Below are 24,585 nucleotides of genomic sequence, written 5' to 3' on the forward strand. Positions count from 1 at the left end.
ATGATTTCATCTATTATGGTATATTGCTCATTGTTCATTTAGGTAAAAACATCTCCTAAGAGACACGAGAGAGGACAAACTTTATCTACATATAATTTGTTGTGTTGGGAGACTTGTTGGATGCTTCTGGGCTTCCTGCCAAGATGCAGCTTCATTGAAACATTGCTCTTAATATGGCTTTAAAGCCTCACAGCAATCACCCATCAAACCTAATACCGGAAGGGTATATGCATGTATGTGCTATTATATTTTCCCTTTTTATGGCAGGATGTCACAAGTTTTTATCCACATTATGAAAATTAATACATTAATGTTGATTGTGTCACCCTAGGCCAGTGGTCAGCAAACTGCGGCCCCTTGAGTGTGGCTCTTCCACAAAATACCACGTGCGGGCACGCACGTACAGTGCGATTGAAACTTCGTGGCCACACTCAAGGGGCCAAAGAGACGCATGTGGCTCGCAAGCCGCAGTTTGCTGACCACTGCCCTAGGCTGACATTAGGGTTTCTCTTGTGTCTGACAACTGGGCATTGTACTCCTTCTTTGCCATTATAAAGAATTCTAAAGTTGCACATACGAAGTGAGAGTTCTCACACACCTTCTAAAGAGATGAACATACATTTCCTCATCTATATAAAATAGTTTGGTGCTTTTGGTATTGACTACTTGCCATTGAGTATTTATTGAGTGCCTATTGAATGCATACATATACAGAATTCTCAATATTCACACTCCGGTCTTTTTATAGTTGATTTATACTTTAGTATGAGCATAAAAGTAGAGCTCATCTTCCCGGCTCACTTCCCTAGCTCTTAATGTCTTGGACTGGGTGATCCTTAGAATCTTAGTATTTTCTATTTTATAATTGTAGAAAACTTTTTTTCTTTCTGATTATTCATAACCAAATCTAACCACCTTTGGGTGTAGATTTGCATTTTTAGTCTATGATCATTCATTTTTACTTTTAATCCTAACTTTTAGTTTTATGTTCTTTTGTATTTTATTTGAGCTTTCAAGATGGCTTGAATTTCTTATCTTTCTGAAATGAGGTTGTGAATTAATTATTTGAATATGTTTTATTGATTTTTTACTGAGAGGAAGGGAGAGGGATAGAGAGTTAGAAACATCGATAAGAGAGAAACCTCTATCAGCTGCCTCCTGCATGCCCCCTACTGGGGATGTGCCTGCAACCAAGGTACATGTCCTTGACCAGAATTGAATCTGGGACCCTTCAGTAACCAGGCCGACGCTCTATCCACTGAGCCAAACCGGTTAGGGCTGAATTAATTATTTGGTAAAATATCTTGTATTTACACCTGAGAGAATAGGTTGGTCTCATCTAAGATTAGTATCATATGATGAAAATTAAATCTTAAAAGTTCTCTACACACACACACACACACACACACACACGCACACAAATGAAGTATATGAGATGATGAATGTGTTAAGTAATCTTATTATAATCATTTAACAATAGGTATGTATATCAAACCATCACATTATATATCTTAAATTTACACAATGTTATATGTCAATTATCTCTCAATAAAGCTGGAAAAATTGAATAAGACATAACATTTAAAAAATAAAATTAGAATGATGTTGCTTATTTACTCTTAAATACAGCAAAATTGCCTACTCTTAATCACTCAAAGCTTTTTCTTAACATATTTCCATACCTATATTTATTTTTCTCTCACCTTTGTTGTACAGCATTTTCTTTTTATTTGCTAATGTTGGTCAATATTAACACATTTTTGAAGGCATTTTAATTTTTATCAGTTATGCATGTACATTAAGAACTAAATAACTCTACACATCTACAATGAAAAGCATCAGCCCCTCATTCCTCCTATTTATATCTAACCTCATTTCCTATCAATATTAGCATAAAAATTTTGATTAGCCAATATATATTCAAATATGTATACATAATTATTTATCTGTAAATGGTTTTTATTGCTAAGCCATGCAGTACATTATAGTTACTTTTCTTGCGCAATTTCATGTATTGTTATTAATACTTTTTAAAATCTTTATTTAGTTTTTTGTGTTCTTGTCATTAATTCTTCCCTTAAATTTCTCAAATTATGTAAATCTTCATACTACAGTATATTAGCTGTTCTACCAGTTTTATCCTTTTAAAGATGCAGAGATAAATTCATGTTTTATTTTACCATTTTTAATGAGTCACTTCCTTTCATCTTAGAACAGTGTTAGAAAATATTACAATACTATGCAATCAGGTAAGGACTTTTGAAACTTCATAACACAAAAGTCTCATTTAATATAATAATTATTTTAAGATCCTCTTTTGTGACTTGTACTTATCGCTAAAGAGAAAAACCACTTTTAATTTTTATAGAGAGGAAATAAGTTCTAATTTATGATCACTGATCCTTAATCTGTAAATTGGGTGGGTAATCGTTTAATCTATAAGTGATTGGTTAAAATCATATTAAGTTCAGTTTTATGCCAAGGACTTTAGCTAATGAACTAATTATTCTTATTAAAAGGTAAAAATGTAAGATTTTAGTTCTGCTAAATGTTTGTCAAACTATGTTGTTATTTATTCTCAGTGTGTTGTAGCTACCATAGCTTTTGGAATGGGCATTAATAAAGCGGACGTTCGCAAAGTCATCCATTATGGTGCGCCTAAGGAAATGGAATCTTATTACCAGGAGATAGGTAGAGCTGGCCGGGATGGACTTCAAAGTTCTTGTCACCTACTCTGGGCTCCAGCAGACATTTGCTTAAATAGGTAAAAACATGTATTGCTTTCACACTTGCAGATTTTTTTTCTTTCTTTCCATATAAGTTTTGAAAGCATTTGAGGCAGCATCAAAAATTTCAAGTAATGTGCTTTAAGTACATTTAAAAAGAAACAGAGGACATCTAAGAACATTTGTGGTAAGTGCTGCCACCCAGAGGAGAGGACCTATTTTAGCCAGACCTTATTTAGTATGAAGAATTAACTAAATCAGGATTCTATAGGGAATGTAACACAGATCCCATGTAATGATTTCCTAATATTGTGCACCGGTGAGCTGTTTATTTTTCCTTGGGTGCTCTCAAGTTTTTTTTTTTAAATTTTGTTTTATTGCTTATAGTATTACAAAGAGTATTACATATGTCTCCTTTTTTTTCTCCCCTTGACCTTCCCCCGGCCTCCCCTACCCCCCAGTGTCTTGTGTCCATTGGTTATGCTTATATGCATGCATACAAGTCCTTCGGTTGATCTCTTATCCCTCCCACTCAACCCTCCCCAGACTTCCCACTGTAGTTTGACAGTCTGTTCAATGTTGCTCTGCCTCTGTATCTATTTCGTTCATCAGTTTAGAATGGTCTTAATTATCCATAAATGAGTGAGATCATGTGGTAGTTTTCTTTCATTGACTGGCTTATTTCACTTAGCATAATGCTCTCCAGTTCCATCCATGCTGTTGCAAATGGTAAGAATTCTTTCTTTTTTACAGCAGCATAGTATTCCACTGTGTAGATGTACCACAGTTTTCTAATCCATTCATCTGATGATGGGCACTTAGGCTGTTTCCAGATCTTAGCTATGGTAAATTGTGCTGCTATGAACATAGGGGTGCATTTATCCTTTCTGATTGGTGTTTCTGTTTTCTTGGGATATGTTCCTAGAAAGCCATTAATTTCATTACTGGTTTTTTCATCCCATGGAGCTCATTCCAAATGACTTCTGATCATCCCTATTTGGATATCTTTACTATTTGTTTCCTTTGTTAGTTCTGTGAGAGCATGCCAGCTGCCCTTGACAGCGTGTGATAATCATGTTGTTCTTTACTGATTGACTGTCATGAAAAGAATTTAAGTGTTTAGTGTTTAAATGCAGGAAAACCATTCTATGTAAATACTAAACAGCTATTTTGTTGCCATTTAAGTTCTATGAAATTTATATTGGAAAGGAAAACTTCACCTTGCAAAATTTTTCAGTGCACGGTTTAGCAACTGATTCTCTCATCCATAGGGGAGAAAATTTCAGGAAAAAAAACTTCTATGTGGTAACTGATGGGCCTGCCAAGATGAAGAATTTTCAAAATGCACCTCCATGTAGCTGGATAAATTGAGCTCTTGAATGGACATATTATCCCATTTTATTAAAATTATGAGAATGCCTATCCAATACAGTTTTAATTTATTCATCATTTAACAGTGCCCCCCTTTTTTAGTGCCCACTGTGTTCCAAGCATTAAGCTTCCTGATGGGGATACAGTGATAAATAAAAGCAGATATGGTATCTGTTTTCATAGAGTTTACAGTGTAATGGGAATGGCGGATCCTAATCACAGAATCATACAACTATAGATACATAGGGTTCATTTTACTACTCTCTTTTTCTGTTTGAAAATTTCACTCATCAGAAGATTTTTTTTAAAGGATCAGGCAAATATGTGTAAAATTACAATTATGTTAAGTGCTATGAAGGAAAGTTGCATCGAGTAGTGAGTATATAATGGGGTGTGTGTTTACGGTTGAAAGGTCAGGAAAGTCCTCCTTCAGGAAGTGATAGGGTAAATTGAGACCTGAAAGAAGAATTAAGGATTAATTAGGTGTAAAAATGTTTGCTATAAACGTTAAGCTCTTTCTTTTACTAGTTAAGAGCAGTCAGTAGCTTTTGTTGCTTAACATATAATCAATAAAACCATCCTCTTAAACAGGACAATTACTATTTTCCTTTTGACACTGGTGTCCACAACTGGGATAGAATACAACTCTGCATGCTACTAGTAAGTTTGGGATTGTGTCAAGCGTAAGTTGATTCCTGTTAGTTCTTATTTTATTAGGGCATTATGCTGAAGGTACTGAAGACAGCCTGAATTCTATTTTGTAGCTTTGCAGATTTACCAATAGTGATATCTCCTATTTTTCTGGGTTTCAAAAGATACTTTAAATGTTTTTTTTTTCCATTGAGATTTAACAGATTAGTAATCAGATAGTGGTCTTTAGGGTAGATGGTTGCTTTTTGCGTCCACCCAAAGGGAAATAAAACTAGGGTTAATCAGACAAAGCAAAAAGTTTTCTAATAAATGAAGTTGCTGGTTCTCAACTGAAAAAGTCACTGTAATTCACAAAATGTTTAGGATCCTGTGAGAGAAGAAACTTGTCCAGCCATCATTGTAAATGTGTAATTTTATATTTCTTATTGCAGAAGCCATACCATTGGCAAAGTCTCAGTGTCTGCTTTTGCCATTATTTTAAACAGTCAAACCCAATAGTTACTATGTATTGTAACTTTTAAGGAAATAATTTGCAAATTAATCTCAATTCTTCCATTGGCTCTAACTGATTCCTATTTATGGTATTGTTTTGTAGAAATTTTATTTTTTTCAATAGGATTTTGTATTTTAAATATTGTAATAGTCCCAAAAGAAAAGAATTTATTTGATTTGATGTTAGAGACTTGTAATTTTATTTTCTAAAATTTGTTATTGACACTGAGAAGATTAAATGTAGATCATCTGAACCAAATATAAGAGTGAATCTAGTTCTTAGAGTGTAGGCATTTTTCTTTGCTCTTTCTGAGAAGGAGGTAAGCTAAGTAAACTAAAGCAAAAAGAACTGATTTTTAGCCCATGATCTAGGGAGAATGAGATTAGATGCTAATCTAGGAATGAAAGTCAACAGTTGGAAGAGACTTTTAGGAAGTTACAGGCATACCTTGTTTTATTGCACTTGGCTTCATTGCGCTTCACAGAGGTTGCTTCTTTTACAAAATTGAAAGCAAGACCCTCCCCAGCAAAAATATTATGACATGCTTATTGTGATACTTGCTCTATTGTGGTGGGCTGGAACTGACCCTGCAATATCTCCAACATATGTCTGTATATGGAAGGGTGGTTAGTGGTGTCAAATGATAAGAATGTTTTGAATAAGACATCATTTGTGTGTTCAGACTTTGCAGAAATCAGTTAACTGGATTCCCTGCTGGTGTCATCCTTGAGAGTTGTACAGAGGTATTATTATCAGTCAGAAGTTGGCATAGTCAAAATATGAGTGAGTGAGGTCTGTTTAGATGACGATCAGTATTATCACCCAGATCTTATAGGTAAATCATTGTTTTCCTTTGAAATATCCAAAACTTACTCAACTCAAACTTCTCTTTATTCTTGGAAAGAATTCTTGGAAAGATGTGCAGTATGTTTAGGAGATTGTCATGTGATATCTGCTATTCGTAGAATTTCTTCACAAAAGACTGGAAGAAACAGTCAGGATGAGTTACAGCAGCATTAACTTAAAAACAAACAAACATGTCTTTGGCGTTATTAACCATTTAAAATAAATTGAATTTTATAGAAAACACATCAGTTTTAGTTGTTTGAGGAAGGAACTTAATTCCGATACTTTACTGGTGTCCCATAATAACGCCCTATAATACAAAGAGAAATCCTCTGAAGAGTTAAAAGGGACCTAATTTCATGTTTGGATCAGGAACCTCTTAGTATTCCTTACATAGCTGCTTTAGTTTCTCCTGTAACATAAGTGAAAAAAAATAACTTTTAACTGGCAAAGGTGAAAATTTATATATAGTAGATGGATTACCCAAAAGCATGTAGCATATAAATCAAAATGAAAAACTTTAGGGTTTATAAAAAATTTTCAAAGATAGCTAAAAATTGATGCTTGGACACAGGTAGAATTCTTTCAAAAGTAATTTTCATAAAAAAATCAGAAAAATGCTTGCTTCTTGTGAGGGGCATTGACTGGCAAGGGGCACATAACTCTGGAATGATAGAAGTGGCCTTTGTCTTAATAGAGGTGTGGAGTGATAAAATAATAACGAGATAACTAAAAAGTAACAAAATCACTAATGCAATTTTACATATTCCTGTGATATTTTTAATTGACAGGCACCGCCTTAATGAGATACATAATGAAAAGTTTCGATTATACAAATTAAAGATGATGGCCAAGATGGAAAAATATCTCCATTCCAGCAGATGTAGGCGACAGTATGTATTATTTATTTATATCAATTAATCACATAGATTTATGGGTGGTGCTCTTTTAAGAAAAAATTTTGCAAAATAATTAGAAGTATTTAGAAAGAATATTTTGTTGGTATTGAATATGTGCTGAATTTTTAAGGCAACTTTCTTTTTGCCTCAGTAAACTGAAGCCAAATAATGAGGTCCCAGGTGAATCAATTAATTCACCTCATTATTTTCAGCAATGAATTTAACATATATGTTTTTGTTCTTTTATTTAATTTTAAATCTTCTCTTGGGTAGACTCATCTTGTCTCATTTTGAAGATAAACAGCTACGAAAGGCCTCATTGGGTATTATGGGAACTGAAAAATGCTGTGATAATTGCAAATTCAGGTAAATATTTCTTCTTCTAGATGAACATTCTAAAAGTCTGTTTCTTTTGCTTTGCAAATAATTTTTAATTGAATTTTGATGAATGATATGTATTATAGTTATTTATATATCATTATTTATATATCATTATTTTTAAATGTATTTTTATTTCAGAGAGAGGGAAGGAGAGGGAGAGAGAGATAGAAACATCAATGAGATAGAAACATCAATTGGCTACCTCCTGCACCACCCCTTACTGGGGGTTGATCCTGAAACCCCGGGCATGTGCCCTGAGCAGGATTTGAACTGGTGACTTCTTGGTGCATGGGTTGACGTTCAACCACAAGCTACACCAGCCGGGCATGTATTATAGTTTTTTAAAACAAAATAAAAAAAGATATTTAAATAAATGACAAAGCAAACAATAGTAGAGTATTTTGCTTTATAAATAGACAAACCAATAAAGTGGAAGACCTAAATCTAAACATAGCAACAGTTACATTAAATGTTAATGGTCTAAAACACCATTTAAAGGCTGACATTTTTAGAATTGGTTTAAAAATATGACCAAACTAAGAACATCATCAGAGGTAAATAAGGACATTACATGATGATAAACGGGTCAGTCTACCAATGTATCAGTCAGGGTTCTTCAGAGAAACACACACACACAAACACACACACACACACACACACACACACACAGAGAACTTAAGGAATTGGCGTATGGAGTTGTGGGGGTTGGCAAGCTGGCAGGCTGGAAAGTTGGGCAGGATTTCTATGTTAACAGTCTTGAATCACAATTCCTTGTTTTTCAGCAAAACTCAATTTTTGCCCATATCTTCATCTGATTGGATGAGACCCCTTCACATTACCAAAGGGAATCTCCTTTATTCAAAGCAACTGATTGTAAATATTAATCACATCTAAAGATACTTTTATAGCAACATCTACATTAGCGTTTGACCAAACAATCAGGTACCAGAGCCTACCCAAGTTGACACATAAAGTTAACCATCAATTCAAGAATACGTAATCCCCATATGTGTATATATTTAACAAAACTGACAGAATTGAAAGGAGAAATAAAGAAATCCAAAATTACAGGTGACTTAAACCTCTTCTCTTGGTAATTAATAGAACTACTAGACAAAATCAGTAAGAAGATAGGAGAAATGAACAGGACTGTCAACAGACTGGATCTAATTAACTTCTATAGAACCCTCCACCCGACAGTAGCAGATACACTTTCTTTTTAGGTGCCAATGGAACATTCACAAACACAGGCCATATTCTGGGTCAAAAAACAAACCATGACAAATTTAGATTATAAAATATATGGCATGTAGTTAAAGCAATCCTGAGAAGGAAATTTAGAGCATTAAGTACTTAGAATAAAAGTTTCCAATCAGTAATTAAGCTTCCATCTTAAGAAGCAGATAAGAGCAAAGTAAGCTAAAAGGAAGCAAAAGGAAGGAAATAAGAAAGATAAGAGCGCAAGGCAATGAAATAGAAAACAGGAAAACAATTGAGAAAACCAATGAACTCCAAAGCTCATTCTCTGAAAAGGTCAATACAATTGATAAACACTTATAACAAAAAAAACAGGAGACACAGACTACCAATATCAGGAATGAAAGGAATTTCATTGCAGACCCAACAGACATAAAGAAAATAAGGAAACACTATGAGTAACTCTGTGCACGAGATGAAATGGAGTAATTCCTGATAACCTCAAGCTAATGAAACCCACAGTGAAATAGGTAACCTGAATAATCATGCAACTGTTAAAGAAATTGGATCCTTGTTTAAAAAGACCTCTGAAAATAAATTCCCTAGTCCAAATGGTTTGAACAGCAAATTATACCAACATTTACAAGAAGAAATAATGCCATTTCTACAGTATGATTCCATTCATATGATATTCTCCCAAACAAGACTATACTATCGGGATGAAAAAAAGATCAGTGGTTGTCAGAGGTTTTAGAAAGGGGAAGGTCTGATTACAAAGAATGGCACAAGGGAGTATTTTACAGTGATGAATTTGTTGTGTGTCCTGATTATGGTGGTAACAGTTGTGGGGGTGGTTAGATGAGTCTATGCATTTGACTCCATGGATGTGTTAAATTTGTAAAACTTTACACACATCTAGACATACCATCAATTTCACTGAATATTAATTGAAAAATATAGTAAAAACAAATGATATACCTAGTGGAACTAACTGTATACCTAGGTGTGGTAACTATATTGCTGTTAGACAAAATAAGTATTCTTTTTGTTTTTGATTAGTTAAATCTTTATTGTTCAGATTATTACATTTGTTCCTCTTTTTCCCCCCATAACTCCCCTCTACCCAGTTCCCACCCCACCCTCCTCCCTCACTCCCCACCTACTGTCCTCATCCATAGGTGCACGATATTTGTCCAGTCTCTTCCCACATCCCCCTCACCCCTTTCCCCCCCAAGAATAGTCAGTCCATTCCCTTTCTATGCCCCTGATTCTATTATAATCACCAGTTCATTCTGTTAATCAGATTATTCACTTGATTTTCAGATTCACTTGTTTATAGATGTGTATTTGTTGTTCATAGTTTGTATCTTTACCTTTTTCTTCTTCTTCCTCTTCTTAAAGGATACGTTTCAGCATTTCATATAATACTGGTTTGGTGGTGATGAACCCCCTTAGGTTTTCCTTATCTGTGAAGCTCTTTATCTGACCTTCAATTCTGAATGATAGCTTTGCTGGATAAAGTAATCTTGGTTGTAGGTTCTTGGCATTCATCACTTTGAATATTTCTTGCCACTCCCTTCTGGCCTGCAAAGTTTCTGTTGAGAAATCCGCTGACAGTCTTATGGTACTCCCTTGTAGGTAACTGACTTTCTTTCTCTTGCTACTTTTAAGATTTTCTCTTTGTCTTTTGCTCTTGGCATTTTAATTATGATGTGTCTTGGTGTGGTCCTCTTTGGATTCCTTTTGTTTGGGGTTCTCTGCGCTTCCTGAAGTTGTAAGTCTATTTCTTTCACCAGGTAGGGGAAGTTTTCTGTCATTATTTCTTCAAATAGGTTTTCAATATCTTGCTCTCTCTCTTCTTCTGGCACCCCTATAATTCAGATGTTGGTACGCTTGAAGTTGTCCCAGAGGCTCCTTACACTATCTTCGTATTTTTGGATTCCTTTTTCATTTTGCTTTTCCAGTTGGGTGTTTTTTGCTTCTTCATATTTCAAATCTTTGACTTGATTCTTGCGCTCCTCTGGTCTGCTGTTGGGAGTCTGTATAATATTCTTTATTTCAGTCAGTATATGCTTAATTTCTAGTTGGTCCTTTATCACAACCTCGAGGGTCTCATTAGATTTCTTGTAGATCTCATTAAGTTTATCGGCAGTTTCTAGAGAATTCTTGAAAAACCTTAAAAGTGTGGTTTTGAACTCTATATCTAGGAGTTTGCCTTCCTCCATTTCTGTCATTTGTGTCCTTTTTCTTTGTCTCCGCATTTTTTATGCTTCCCTGTGTTGATAAAGTGGTTTTCTGTGCTAAGTGTCCTGTAGGGCCCAGTGGTTCAGCCTCCCCAATTACCTGAGGAGGACACTCTTGGTGTACCCCCTTGTGGTCTTTGTGCACAGTCTTGTTGTAGTTAAGCCTTGATTGTTGTTGGTATCACTGGGAGGAATTGACCTCCAGGCCAGTTGGCTATGAGAATCAGCTGTGTCTGCAGTGGGAGAACTTCTGTGCTGGAGACACCCCTCTGGGGCAAGACTTGCTTCAATGGGGCTTTGATGCTCACTGAGTCTGCCCCCTGAGTGTGTCCTTTATGGTTCCACGGAGCTGCAAACTGGATGGTCCCACTCTGACCTCTGGGTACATTGGCTCCTGGATCTCTAGGGAGGTGCTAATCTAGCCTCTGCCTTAGGCTATCCAGCAAAAGCCTCCTTGCAGGACTTGGGTGGGGCGGGTCCCACGGGATCAACAGGGTGGGACTAGCAGTTATGGCTGCTTTCAGTCATGCCCTCAGAGGCTCCACTTCTCAATGTCCCTGTAATCGCTGCAAGCCCCTTGGAGAGAAAGCTGCCCTCGAGTTCCGACCGATGCCAGATGGTCCCGCTTCTCCCGTATGAGTCTGGGTCTCCAGAGACTTACCCGGAACTGGAGCTCAGAGCCAGAGACTCCCTCCTGATTGAAAACGACAACCGTGCCCTCAGCCACCAGCCTGCTCTGTGTGTGCCTCTGTGCCTTAGTATTTTACTTCCGCACTGTGCCTCCTCTGAGTCTTGGTGTGCTTTTCTCTTTCCTTCTAGTTGTAGAATTTCCACTCAGCCAGCCTTCCTGTGGTTCTGGATGATGTCCGTTCCGTCTTTTAGTTGTATTTTTGAAGTGGTTTTTCGAGGCAGCAAACTTCGGTGTTTACCTATGCCGCCATCTTGGTTTCTCCCAAAATAAATATTCTTTAGGATGGAAATGTTCTCTCTGTAGCGATAAATGGTTCTTTCACCCAGGGGACAGACTTGTTCTGTGTACCTTGAAAAACAACAACGCTACAAATTTACAAAGCACAAATTGACAGAACAGTGGGAAGGAATCAACAAATCCACCATCAAGGTAGGAGTCTGATGCAAATTTTTAATTATTGGAAGGTTAAGCAACCAAAATATTAGTAAGCTCTTGAAAATTTGGTCAACATAGAAACAAGTTTGATTTATCAGACACCTTATACCAAGCCATTAGAACAATGTATCTCAAACATTTTTCTTCATGCCTACATAGTTCATGATAATACCTGTATAGCATCCGAGGCTCGTTGAGTCTGGGTTCTGTCCAGACCCCTAAGGTCTGACTGATTAACCTCTCAGCATACCTATATCCGTTTGCAGCACACTGATTGGGAAGCACTGAATTAGAGAGTACACTTCTTACACATACATGGAATATTTACAAAAAATCAACTATGTATTAGAGCAGGGGTTGGCAAGCTCTGGACGTGGCCATGCCCTTTTGTTTATGTATTATCTATGGCCGTTTTGCACTGTTTGAGCTGAGTAGAGACCGTATGGGCCACAAAGCCTAAAGTGTTTACTCTTTGACCCTTTAAAAAAAGTTTTCTGACACCTGTACCAGATGATAGCATGTCTCGAACGTTTTCAATGTGCTGGAATCAAACACCACATTTCTCCACAATGCAACTGAATTAGAAGTAGATAGAGGATAAACAAATTCTCATTCATTTGGAAAATTGAAAATGATACTTTAAAATAACTCATTGATCAAAGAAGATGTAAAACTGGAAATTAAAACATTTTTAAAACTTACTGATAATTACAGTTATATACATTAAAACTTGTAAGGCCCTGGCCGGTGTGCTCAGTTGGTTAGGCGTCATCCCGTATACCAGAGGTTGCTGGTTTAGTTATCAGTTGGGGTACGTGCCTGGATTTCAGGCTTCATCCCCAAGAGGGCATGCAGGAGGCAGCCAATCATTGTTTCTCACTCTCTCTTGCCCTCTCCCTCCTCTGTCTCTAAAATCAATAAAAACATATTTTTTAAAACTTGTATGAAACAGCATCAGGGGTATTTTGTGGGAATTTAAATACTTGGAAAAGAAAATTAAGTATCCTACTAAAGAAGCTCGGACCATAAACAAGTCTTTTTTCCCCTAAGCATATTATATCTGGGATACTGAATATATTTGTATTGCCATTTCAAAGATATTTATTATAAAGAAAGCAATTGAATTAGGTAGTTGAACATTATTAGTAGATTTTCTCTAAGGAGTCCTTTTGTTCTCAACCTGCTTGAAAGGTTTCACATTTGTACTAATGATGACTTCAAATCTACCTGAAGGATGGCTTAGGAATTTAACTTCCAAAAATGACTTAAATGAAAAGTTTATCATCTGTGTGTCATAGTTTACAGTCATCAGAGTTTAAACTAAAAATTTATTGCATAGATTTGTTTTTAAGTTAAAAAATTTTTTTTGATACCAAACCTCTTCTTCCAACAAAACCTAACACAGAAGTCTAATCTATAATAATCTATAATAATAAAGGCGTAATATGCTAATTAGACTGGAGGTCCTTCCGGATGTCCTTCCAGATGAAGCTGGGGCTGCGAGGGAAGCCTGGGTCCCGGGTGCCGGAGGGAAGCTGGTGCTGGCAGCCAGGGAAAGGAAGGCCTACTCTTGCACGAAGTTCGTGCATTGGGCCTCTAGTATTGATATAATCAGTAATGCGAGCTCTTTGAGCTGTAATTCTGCTCTCTGATTGCTTGAACTTCCTTTCCTTCTGTCTTTGGTCTGAGGAGCTTCCTGTGAAATTGGTTCTAGGGCACTAGGGTTGAGAACCATCACTATAATATACCTGTGATGCTACATTATAGTTTTCATTTCATATTTTACATACTTCATGTGCTCTTGGCTGTAATGAACTTTATAGCTCCTGAAGCAGTTGGCACATTTGCGATGTTTTTTACTTGGCTATTTATTACACTATATTTTTATTTCTATAGGTACATGCTTTAGCTAAGCTCTCTAACATATTATTTTTATTTAGCTTGTATAATTGCCTTTCCATTGATGACTCAGATGATAGGCCACAGGACTTTGGTCTACAAGCATTCCAGCTTTTATCTGCCGTGAACATCTTAGGAGAAATGTTTGGAGTTGGGGTTCCAATTTTATTTCTCCAAGGATCTGTAAGTATATCTGTGAATCACCTTCATAGTTCTTTTACTCCTATTATACTTTTCTTCAGAGGTTTGCTGCATATGACTGTAGCTTTGGCTTTAGATGAGTTATTAGAAACTCTGAGAGTCATATTAAGTTCCAGTTAAGGACTACATTCATTACTCTTGACAGAAGCTGTGTGTATCATATCTACTGCTGTTTTCATATTTCATGCTGATGTTCAGCTCTGAACCTCAGGCTGGAAGCAAGTTGATTACATCGCAGTTGGATAATCCCTAGATTGGTTTTTCTTAGGATAATTTAAAAAAAGTTAACTTTCATTGTGTCAAGGGACAAGTAGAACAAAATTGTATCTTTTGGTGCTCTGGAAAGTAATAAATTCTTTGAGTAAAACTTTAATCTCAGCGATTATTGTACTAGTAAAAGCAGTATTTGGCAGTATATTTTTTTTCTTTCCTTCTATTCTGTTTCTTATCAGAAGTACTTAGAATTCCAAGGAAGTTTTCTTTTTTTCACTTTACCAATACATAAATAGTCAATTCAGCTACTTTTTTTGATTAATGTGCCAATATTATGCTGACAATTGCAGGTAAACATGAGTAAGTCACGACCTTTGTAATAAAGAGCTTTGTTTGTAGTCCTTTTGTTTATATGATTTTATTCCTGATTTAGAAGACGGTAGAGCAAAGCTAAGTATTAAATGTTTATATTAGTTGAATAAATCAAAAGTGAGATCAAATTCTTTGGAAATATGTATATTTATTAAAAATGTACTTAAAAGTAGAGATTAACGTTCTCACTTTATATATAGAATTAAAATAAGCATTTATTTGTTAAATACCTGAATGTTTCATGTACATATTTTCTGAGTTTTTAGTTTGCTTAGAAAGGGACATGTTAGTTAGTCATAAGTACTTTTAATGAAATATGTTGAAAACAGGTTAACTTTTTGGGTACTGATGTTTTAGATTCATAATGGAGTTAAAAATTTACTTTAAGTTACAAGTTAGATTAGAAATTTAATAATAGTGTGCCTAAGGAACTTGGTTTTAGCTGGCATGAGTTCATTTTTTTATAAAAAGAATTTAAGGTGAAAAGGATAGATTAAATATAATTGAGATCTATGAAAATATCTTCTGTCTCTGTCATTTTCAAAACCTGTGTATCCCAGTTGAATTATAATTTATAAAAATTATCCTTGTTATAATTTGGTTTAATCCAGTAGTATCCAGTATCAACAAATAAGTGTAAGTGGGCTCCTAGACAAACTTGCGCTGGTCACAAGAGGGATCAGATTTCACCTATTATTTGAAAACCAAGTCATTCTGCTTATACTGACAGTCTCTTCTGGGAGTCCTCAAATTAAGAAGTTTATTCTTTGTGAAATTTTATATTACCCTTGCTAGGTAAAGGTGTAAAACTTTTTAAAAAGTACTACTTAATGAAAATTTGTAGACATTAACTACAGTGAAAATAAGGCAAGTTTTTTCCCCCTTCCATTTCAGTGATCTTGATATCGTTTTAAAATTTATAAATATAATTCTTTTGGGAATTTAGTAAATTATACACCTTAACGAATTTAGACAAAATTAATATATTTGTATGTCATTTTGATCTGTAAGATGATAAATATCTTAAACTCGGAACTCTAGGAATTTATTTAAAGAGATAATATTTGTATGTATTTGCATTTGGATACAGACAAAATGTAAAAATGTTGAATGACAGGCTCTACCTGTTCCTAAAATGTCAGACTGCATTTTATATTAAAATGTTTTGAAAACACTAACCTCTTGACGTGTTCAAGGACTGAATGTTTTGGAACATGAATACAACCTAAAATATAGTGTTTATATTAGAAAGCTCATAATCAGTCAATTTAAACAGAAAGGTACTTATTACTGGGTACCTTTAATTAAATAGCTTATAGAATTGTTGATATGATTTTACTACAAAATAATCCACCACAAGGTGCTGCCTCTTCTGTGATCGAGAAGCGATTTGTCAATTTTAGAAGCTGCCAATACAGCACCTGACCTCACATAGCACTGAACAGGGAGCTGTAACAACCAGAAAGGTTCTACTTCTCTTGCTCTGGGAGCCACCCCAAACCTGCTGTGTGTGATCTGTGTCAACAAAGTGGATGCTTCTTGGTACTTGGAAGCTAGCAGTTGTATGCTAGATTCTTGCTAACACTTTCTTGTGAAAAGCAAACAGCTCCACAGTCATGCACCTGCAAAAACAGCAGAGGAGTCACCTAGACTCACTTTTCTGCTTATAGATGTCACATAAATGCCTCTGATTAGTGGAACTTAAATTATATTCAGAACCCCAGCTGGAAGGGAGCTTGAGAAATAGTATTTGTAACTTCCCACATTCTGTGGTAGAAGTTGCAGTGGATGAAGGTTAGAATGACCCTTGAATTACAATCTGCCATGTACACCACACATACATTAGATAGGAGCAGTTTTCCCTAAATCCCCATGTTCATTTGCTACTATATACATTTGAAAGCAATATTTAAATGTGTGGGATGAATAAAAGAGGCAGTAAGAGAGCAAAGTAACTGGAAAAGTACTTCATAGAGAGTGAAGATGGGCGAGGCACCTCCATTAGAGGACATGACAGACTAGGTTCCCCACATTTATAGAACTTGATGGCCAGGAAGAGTCTGCCATTGAAATGCTCTCTTCACTTAGGACAAAATACCTCAAAAGCAGCAACCTACTTTTCGTGAGTGGTATATCTGAGTGGGTGAAGTAAACTGGGCTGTTGCACTGCACACACACTGCCATTAACACCCATACTCGTAGTCTAGGGCTGAAGATTATGATCACTGATTTCACACAATAATGTATGTTCCTAAAGGGTCTAAATATCAAAGGTTAAATATTTCAAACATACTCAAACCTATACATTGGGAAATGCATGTGAATTATGTGTGAAATTGAAATTTCCTGCCATTACTTTTAAGACACAAAAGGGAACACTATTTTGATTATATTTTTATTTGTGACTTAAGTATTCAGAGCAAGCAGGATGGATAAAAATTTTATAGATTTTTAAAGCTGAAATTTAGTTTTAAATACAAAGGATCAACAGACAGCTTTGTGTTTTATTTAGCCTTTTTCAGTAAATAAGCATATTTAGAGACTGATTTTTTATTCCTGATTTCAGAATTCACAGCGTCTTCCAGATAGATATCGCAGACACAAATTATTTGGCAGCGGCAAAGATCAAACAAGGAGTTGGTGGAGAGCTTTTTCCTATCACCTCATGACTGAGGGGTTCTTGGCAGAAGTGTCTGGGAGTAACAAATATATAAAGATTTGCACCCTTACAGAAAAGGTAAACACTGTGGAAGTCTACCTGTCTGATTAATTTTCCTCACTATGCATTAAGAGATCGTTCTTGCATTCAATAGGGTAGAAATTGGCTTCATAAAGCCAATTCAGGATCATCTCCTCAGCAACTTATCCTTCAAGTTAATGAAGAATTGTGCCCAAGGAAGATTCATCGACCAAGGTTCATTTTTCAGCATTTTTTTTTTTTTACATTTGGGGGTCTGGGTCAGTGGGAGAAAGATAAATCATAGAACACTTTTCTTGATTGATAGGAAGTAGTTGAGGATAGTATTTAGAAAGCTGCTTTCTCATTGATGAAAAAAGCAGCATTGAGGTCAATGTTGAAGAATCCATATACCATATTTCCTGCTGATGTGTACAGGGTGGGAGGGGATACACTTGTTGACTACCTTTTAGTATCTTTACATGTTATCAGTCATTTACCAGGTTTTAAAAATTGAGATATAATTGACATAACATTGGTTAAGTATGAAGTGTACAGTGTGTTGGTTTGATTCATTTATCTATTGCAATATAATTGCCACAGTTGCCTTAGCTGACATCTTTTTTTATAGTTACATAATTATTCTTTTTTTGTGTTGAGAAAAATTAAGATCTAGTCTGTTAGCAACTCTGAAGTTATAACATAGTATTTGTTGACTATAATCACTGTGTTGTGCATTAGATTATCAGTTTTTCTTTTAAACTTAAAAAGCTTCTGCTTTAAACTTTAACTTTAAAGAGCTTAAAACACTCCAGAGCTTTTTCTGGGGGAAAAAAAAATCAATTTTAAAAATCATCAGTTCTAAAAGTAATTTAATCTCATCTGCCTTTCTGAGCATGGAGATACAATGATTAGATAATTACATTCAGGATATTAGATTATTACATTTTAGATAATTACATTTTAACATTCTCGATAATTGAACTTTATTGTTTTCCAGTTCTAAAACTGTGTCTCCAGGCACTGAGCAGCATTCCTCTCATCAGGTGCCCAATGACTTAACTGCAGAGGTTTGTTTTTATTAAAGAGGTGGTTCTTATTTATTTCATTTTTTATTTATTTCATTTTCACTTCTATTTTAAAATTTTATATTTTAATTCTCCTCCAATTAAAGAGGAAAATGCCATACATAACAGAACATAAAATTTGGAGAAGTAATATGAACAGAAAAAAATGTGCAGTACATGATTTCTGGGGTTAATAGAAGTATGTGAGAAAGTAACACTTTGATTCTTTTAAACCTATTTTATAACTCCTTTGTCTTGAAGTTTTGTGTGTGTGTTTACATATTATGATACTAGTATACCAGATAGAAAAATAAGCCTGGTTTCTAAATAATCTGATTAAAGTCACACACATACAACATTCTTGCTTTGTTTTTGGATCTTAGATAACTATTACAGATTAAATAGCCAGAGAACTAGAACATGGGGGTAATAGCCAGCTAATTAGAACATGGGGGTAATAGAAAAATCTGCTGATTTAAATTTTTTGGTGAGCTTTTTCTGCTTTATCAAAGTAATGCAGAATGTAATCGAATCATTTTTGTAACTTGGGCTCTTGCTATGTCTCAAAGAATCCTTTTGATCGTATATTTTCTATAGATTTGGGAGGAATGGGACATTATGTTACATTTCTAACTGCTTTTAGAACCCTAAAAGTTAGTAATCAAGAACTTAATTTATTTGATAATTTCGTTAGTCAGAGGAAGAATTGTAATTGTAAGATGTTGTTTCTTATTTTCTTCATATTTAAAAGTTTTTTGAAATTTCTAATTTTTAAAAATGGAATTCTTTATATTTAAAATCAGTCTAACTTGAAGAAGATGTATTCCTACAAAGCACTTGATAAAATTTCTTCTGGGAGTAACATTCCTACAAAAAGGTACAGTTCAAATTTTTATTTTCTATATTTACTTTATCAGCACTTTCTCTCTGTCCTAAAGAGAAAGGCCTAGCGGACATGTGGCCATTTCACTGGCAAAAGAAAGTTAAAGCATAAGTCTCCAATGTTATAATTTTTAAACAGACATATAAAATGATACTGATAATTTTATTATAATAGCTAATACTTGTGGGTAGAGTATTGTTTGCCATACTCTATGCTAAGTGTTAAGCATTTTATATGTAACTAGAAGCCCATTGCACGAAGATTCAGGCAATAGGCCTTCCTTCCCCTGGCTGCTGGCACCGGTTTTCCTCCGGCACCTGGGACCCAGGCCTTTGGTCCAGCCACAGCAGAGAAGCCAAGCCTCTTCAGTCTTCAGTCTTCAGTCTTCAGTCTTCAGTCTTCACTCTGGCCGGAGCCTTCAGTCTTTGCTCTACACCTGCATATGCAAATTAACCGCCATCTTTGTTGGGTTAATTTGCATAGATGCTCTGATTGGCTGGTGGGCGTAGCAGAGTGACACCAATTCGCATGTTACTCTTTTATTAGTGTAGATAACATCAGATTCTTTTTTTGTTATTTTTTAAAAATATATTTTATTGATTTTTTTTTTTTTACAGAGAGGAAAGGAGAGAGACAGAGAGCTAGAAACATTGATGAGAGAGAAACATCAATCAGCTGCCTCCTGCACATCTCCCACTGGGGATATGCCCGCAACCAAGGTACATGCCCTTGACCAGAATCAAACCTGGGACCTTTCAGTCTGCAGGTCGACGCTCTATCCACTGAGCCAAACCGGTTTTGGCTCAAATTCTTTTTTTAATTGAAATTCTTTGTTGTTTAAAGTATTACATATGTCTCTCTTTTCCCTCATTGAACATTGAATTCTTACAACAACCTATGATGTAGCTACTATTATATATCTTCATTTTATAGTTGAAGATACCAATGGTTAAGCATACAGTTAATGGCAAAGCTGACTTGCAGACCTATATTTGTCCATCTCTAGTATCTAAACACTAATTACTTACATTTGTATGAAATATATATTTTCACCTAAACATTAATTAATTGTTTTTGTATGAAATAGATATTCTCACACACATTAAAAAAAAAAAGACTTTATGGCAACATAAAATGGTAGGTATTAGAATTGGTAGAAGATAAAGGCAATGTACTATAGGTGTGGGCAAAAGTAGGTTTACAGTTGCTTGTATGGAAAATAATACAATAATTAATAATGCAAGAATAAACTGCTTTGCATACTCACAACTGTAAACCTACTTTTGCACACCCCTGTATTGTACTTTCAAGTTTAATATTTGACTTTCTGACTTAATAAAAGTGTGGAGAAAGTACAGAATTACAGAAGGTCTTAAGATGGAGCATTTGAAAAACTTGTTAGGACTTAATTGCAAATTAAATGGACTATTCTATATAATGAAAAGTTAAAATGCAAATTGAACAGCAGAACGACTGGTCACTATGACGTGCACTGACCAGGGGGCAGATGCTCAATGCAGCTGCTGCCCCCTGGTGGTCAGTGCGCTCCCACAGGGGGAGTGCCACTCAGCCAGAAGCCGGGCTAACAGCTGGTGAGCGCAGCGGCTGTGGTGGGAGCCTCTCCTGCCGTTGTGCTGAGGATGTCTGGGGAGCAGGCCTAAGCTGTCATCTGGACATCCCCTGAGGGCCCCTGGGCTGTGAGAGGCACAGGCTGGGCTGAGGGCACCCACCCATAAGTGTGCGAATTTCATGAACTGGGCCTCTAATGTTTACATACATATTGGATGAAAGTAAATTAATGTGCTTTAATCTCATTTTCTAATGATTTGCTCACTTAGATACTACTGCTTTGGATCTGACATAAACATTTACCATAATACCAGTCTCCCGCCCCAAACAGTTTATTTTTTTTGGATATGTAGTATGTGATTGTTATGTTTTATGAAAAAAAGTGGTTTAAGGAGTGTACAAAACAGTATATTCACTCAGCATGCTGAAGCATTTCTTCATCTAAACATTTACTGTGTTTTTACTAGTGTAGGCACTGGGATTCAGTGGGGAATACTGGATACATAACGAAGACTAGTTTATACTCTAGTGCAGTGGTTCTCAACCTTGGCTGCACATTAGAATCACTTGGGTATCTTTTTAAAATTCTGATTTCTGGGCCTCATCCTCCGGAAATTCTGTTTCTTTGTTATGGGGTAAGGCCATAACATTAGTAACAAAGAAACAGAATTTCCGGAGGATTCGGCCCAGAAAATCAGGATTTTAAAAAGATTCCCAGGTGATTCTAATGTGCAGCCAAGGTTGGGAACCACTGCTCTAGTGGGATGTGCAGGTAAGGGAGCATAAACATCCAGGGTCATAACACTTTGGAAACACATTTTGGAAGTTACATTTGAGGCTTAAGTTTAAGTCAGTCCAGTGTAGTGAGGGGAGGTTTTCTAAGCAGAGGAATGGCTCACATACTAAAACCGAAAATGAGAGCATATGACATGATTGAAGAACTCAACAGAACACTAGCGATGACCTGGTAGAGGGAAACAAAGGGGTGGTAAAATGTAAGGGTGGAGAATTAAAGAGGATCCAGGATATGCAGTTTCTTTGAAGCACTCAGGTTGATCATGAAGGCAGTTTGGAGCTAAGGAAAGGTTTTAAGTAAAACAGTGACATAATCAAATGTATGGTTGAGAACAGGGCTGACAAACATTTTCTGTAAAGGGTCAGATAGTAAATATTGTAGGCTTTGAGAGCCATGTGCTATCTGTCTCAATATACTCAACTTCACCATTATGGCCTCACAGCTGCCATAGATGATAGTAAAATGAATGAGCGTGGCTATGTTCCAATAAAACTTTATTTGTGGGCACTGAAATTTGAATTTCATATCATTTTCACATGTCACAGAATGTTCTTTTGATTTTTTTTAACCATTTAAAAATGTAAAAGACCATATTTAGCTGACAAGCTTTACCAGCACAGACGGATTTGGCCTGTGCACCCCAGAGAGCAGATCCTTGACAGATGACTGGAGTGGAGGGGATGGATTTCAGCAGGATCAGGGTGGTAGACAAATAGGTTAAGTGGCTATGCAGCAGCCTTTGCAAGAGATGGTGGTATTTTAGATGAGGGAAGTGGCAGTGGATGTGGAGAGAAATAGATTTGTAAGATAGGTAGGAGACAGAATTGTTAGGGCTCAGTGATTGAAAAGATAGGTGGATTAAGGAAAACGGAGGATTTGAACATAACCCTTAAGTTTCTGTCTTTGCAGGTGCAAGTGTTATCATTTCCTTCCCTGGGCAATAAGAGGACCACAGTGTTGAGGGGCTGAAAGTTTAGGAAGTGAGGTTAAAATTAGAGTTTCGTGATAGACACACTGAGTTTGAGGTACCTGTTGAGTGGTCCAGAAATTAATTTTAATATATGAGATTGGTTTACGGAAGTGAGAAAGATGCTACCTATTAATAACTATTATTTTAAAGTTCATTTGCATTTTCATTGAAATAATACATGCAGCCCTACCTGGTTTGGCTCAGTGGATAAAGGGTTGGCCTGTGGGCTTAAGGGTCTCAGGTTCAATTCCAGTCAAGGGCTCGTACCTTGGTTAAAGGCTCAGTCCCCAGCCTGGTTCAGGGAGAGTATGGGAGGCCACTGATCGATGTGTCTCTCTTACATCATTGTTTCTCTCTCTGTCTCTCTCCCTCCCTCCACTCTCTGAAAAACAATGGAGAAAATATCCTCAGGTGAGGATTAACAACAACAACAAAACATGTGCATGGTTTTTAAAGTCAATTGATACCTAAAGACATAACAGTGTATACCAGTTCACACCCTACCCAAACCCACTTGGTTTTGTTCTATAGAAGCGTCCCCCTCAAATGTTCCAGCTGGTGTTTCTGGTACTTGCCACTATATATCTAAGTGACATGCTTAGATTACTGTTTTTGACTTAACAGTTTTAGAAATTTTCTTTTTTTTTAATTAAATCTTTATTGTTCAGATTATTATATTTGTTCCTCTTTTTCTCCCCCATAACTCCCCTCCTCCAAGTTCCCGCCCCACCCTCCGCCCTCACTCCCCACCCACTGTCCTCATCCATAGGTGCACGATATTTGTCCAGTCTCTTCCCGCATCTCCCACACCCCTTCCCCCCCCCCAAGAATAGTCAGTCCATTCCCTTTCTATGTCCCTGATTCTATTATGATCACCAGATTATTTATTCACTTGATTCTTAGATTCACTTGTTGATAGATGCATGTTTGTTGTTCATAGTTTGTATCTTTACTTTTTTCTTCTTCTTCCTCTTCTTAAAGGATACCTTTCAGCATTTCATATAATACTGGTTTGGTGGTGATGAACTCCTTTAGCTTTTCCTTATCTGTGAAGCTCTTTATCTGACCCTCAATTCTGAATGATAGCTTTGCTGGATAAAGTAATCTTGGTTGTAGGTTCTTGGCATTCATTACTTTGAATATTTCTTGCCACTCCCTTCTGGCTTGCAAAGTTTCTGTTGAGAAATCAGCTGACAGTCGTATGGGTATTCCCTTGTAGGTAACTGAGTTTCTTTCTCTTGCTGCTTTTAAGATTCTCTCTTTGTCTTTTGCTCTTGGTATTTTAATTATGATGTGTCTTGGTGTGGTCCTCTTTGGATTCCTTTTGTTTGGGGTTCTCTGCGCTTCCTGAAGTTGTAAGTCTATTTCTTTCACCAGGTGGGGGAAGTTTTCTGTCATTATTTCTTCAAATAGGTTTTCAATATCTTGCTCTCTCTCATCTTCTGGCACCCCTATCATTCTAATGTTGGTACGCTTGAAGCTGTCCCAGAGGCTCCTTACACTGTCTTTGTATTTTCGGATTCTTTTTTCATTTTGCTTTTCTGGTTGGGTGTTTTTTGCTTCTTCGCATTTCAAATCTTTGACTTGATTCTTGCGCTCCTCTGGTCTGCTGTTGGGAGTCTGTATAATATTCGTTATTTCAGTCCGTGTATGCTTAATTTCTAGTTGGTTCTTTATCATAACATCGAGGGTCTCATTAGATTTCTTGAGGATCTCACTACATTTATCGGCAGCTTCTAGACAGTTCTTAAGAGACCTTAAAAGTGTGGTTCTGAACTCAATATCCTCCATTGACAGTTTTGTCCTGTTTCTTTGTCTCCGCATTTTTTATGCTTTCTTGGTGCACCCCCTAGTGGTCTTTGTGTGCAGTCTTGTTGTAGTTAAGCCTTGATTGTTGTGGGCAATACCGGGGGTGATTTGACCTCTAGGCTAACTGGCTATGAGAGTCCGCTGTGTCTGCAGTGGGAGAGTTTCTGTGCTGGATCTCTAGGGCGGTGCTAATCTA

The 24,585-nt window shown here is 36.2% G+C and overlaps 1 protein-coding gene and 1 long non-coding RNA gene across 9 annotated transcripts in view; both read left to right on the forward strand.

The window, feature by feature from the left end:
• WRN (WRN RecQ like helicase) overlaps positions 1-24,585 on the forward strand; it is a 129,899-nt gene that overhangs the window by 73,578 nt on the left and 31,736 nt on the right. For all 8 annotated transcript variants that reach the window (XM_036298494.1, XM_036298495.1, XM_036298493.1 and 5 more), the window contains 8 exons: positions 2,583-2,764; positions 6,879-6,980; positions 7,260-7,352; positions 13,874-14,015; positions 17,185-17,355; positions 17,432-17,532; positions 18,296-18,365; positions 19,166-19,239. In XM_036298494.1, coding sequence (XP_036154387.1) covers positions 2,583-2,764; positions 6,879-6,980; positions 7,260-7,352; positions 13,874-14,015; positions 17,185-17,355; positions 17,432-17,532; positions 18,296-18,365; positions 19,166-19,239 — 935 coding nt within the window. The remainder of the gene's footprint in view (positions 1-2,582; positions 2,765-6,878; positions 6,981-7,259; positions 7,353-13,873; positions 14,016-17,184; positions 17,356-17,431; positions 17,533-18,295; positions 18,366-19,165; positions 19,240-24,585) is intronic.
• On the forward strand, positions 2,773-5,933 carry LOC118650261. The gene is made up of 3 exons (XR_004965923.1): positions 2,773-2,913; positions 4,689-4,757; positions 5,924-5,933. It is a non-coding gene; the product is annotated as an uncharacterized LOC118650261 (long non-coding RNA).

This window comes from Myotis myotis, unplaced genomic scaffold (genome assembly GCF_014108235.1).
Source record: "Myotis myotis isolate mMyoMyo1 unplaced genomic scaffold, mMyoMyo1.p scaffold_m19_p_3, whole genome shotgun sequence".
Lineage (NCBI taxonomy): Eukaryota > Metazoa > Chordata > Mammalia > Chiroptera > Vespertilionidae > Myotis > Myotis myotis.